The sequence below is a fragment of the Neopelma chrysocephalum genome, unplaced genomic scaffold (genome assembly GCF_003984885.1).
Source record: "Neopelma chrysocephalum unplaced genomic scaffold, ASM398488v2 Primary Assembly neopelma1_44, whole genome shotgun sequence".
Classification (NCBI taxonomy): Eukaryota; Metazoa; Chordata; class Aves; order Passeriformes; family Pipridae; genus Neopelma; species Neopelma chrysocephalum.
Window position 1 is genome coordinate 7,669,838 of NW_020897703.1, and position 958 is coordinate 7,670,795.

The window sequence follows — 958 nt, forward strand, 5'->3', positions numbered from 1 at the left end:
TGCACCTAGGGCTAGAGATAATGGAGTAGAATAGGAATAATGGTCCCTTGGAATGGGACCGAGGCACGGGTGAGCCGCAGCCGCCACCCCTGCCGGCTTCCAGCATTCCACGTGTCCGCGGGCACCCCGGCGGGACGCGGGGAGCCGAGCGGCGGTCCCGGGGACCCTCGGGCACGTCCTTGCACCCCGGGGGCGGGATGGGGGTCTAGCCTGGCACGGGGGCGGTGGGGTCGGGGCAGGCCCTGTCCAGGCTGTTCCCGAGGGGTCCGGGGCTGTTCCCGGGGTGTTCCCGGGGTGTTCCCTGGGTCCCCCCGCGGCACGTGCCGGGGGCAGCGCGCGGCCCCGCCGCCGCCCGCGTGCGGCTCAGTGCGCGCGGCCCCCCCGCAACGCCCCCCCGCGCGGGCCCGGCCACTCAGGCGCGCGCCCCGCAGCCAATGGGCGCGCCGTAGCTGCGCGAGCCGAGCGGCGCCGCGCCCAATGGGAGGGCGCGGTGGGCGGGGCGCGCGGCCGGGGCACTATTGTTGATGAGGCGCACGGAGGCTGCGGGCGCAGCGGCGCGGAGGGGACGGGACCGGCAGCGGGATTGGGACGGGGCTGTGCCTGTGGCCGTCGGCGCCGCCGCCTGAGGCGTTGGACCCCCGCGAGGAGCGGCCCGCGCCTCGCACCCTTCTGTTCCCTTCTTTCCCCACCTCGGGCCGCCTTCCGCGAGCCCCGGCTCCCGACGGACAATGTCCCACCAGCGCGTGAGGTGCGGCGGCTCCCCGACCCCCGCCACCGCCCTGGCGGGTGCAGGCGGCGCGGCGGCGGCGGGCGGCGGCGGAGCGGGAGCGAGCAGCCGCCTCCAGCCCATGCGGGCCACGGTGCCCTTCCAGCTCAAGCAGCAGCAGCAGCAGCAGCAACAACATGGCAGCCCCACGAGGAGCGGCGGCGGCCCGGGCGCGGGGCTCCCACGCGCGGC

General features: G+C 77.2%; 1 protein-coding gene across 1 annotated transcript in view; it reads left to right on the top strand.

Annotated features, from left to right (window-relative positions):
* Positions 1–547: 547 nt before the first annotated feature.
* Positions 548–958, top strand: part of FAM117B (family with sequence similarity 117 member B) — a 28,516-nt gene continuing 28,105 nt past the window's right edge. Inside the window, exon 1 of the mRNA XM_027678284.1 lies at positions 548–952. Coding sequence (XP_027534085.1) covers positions 729–952 — 224 coding nt within the window. The 5' untranslated portion in view covers positions 548–728. The remainder of the gene's footprint in view (positions 953–958) is intronic.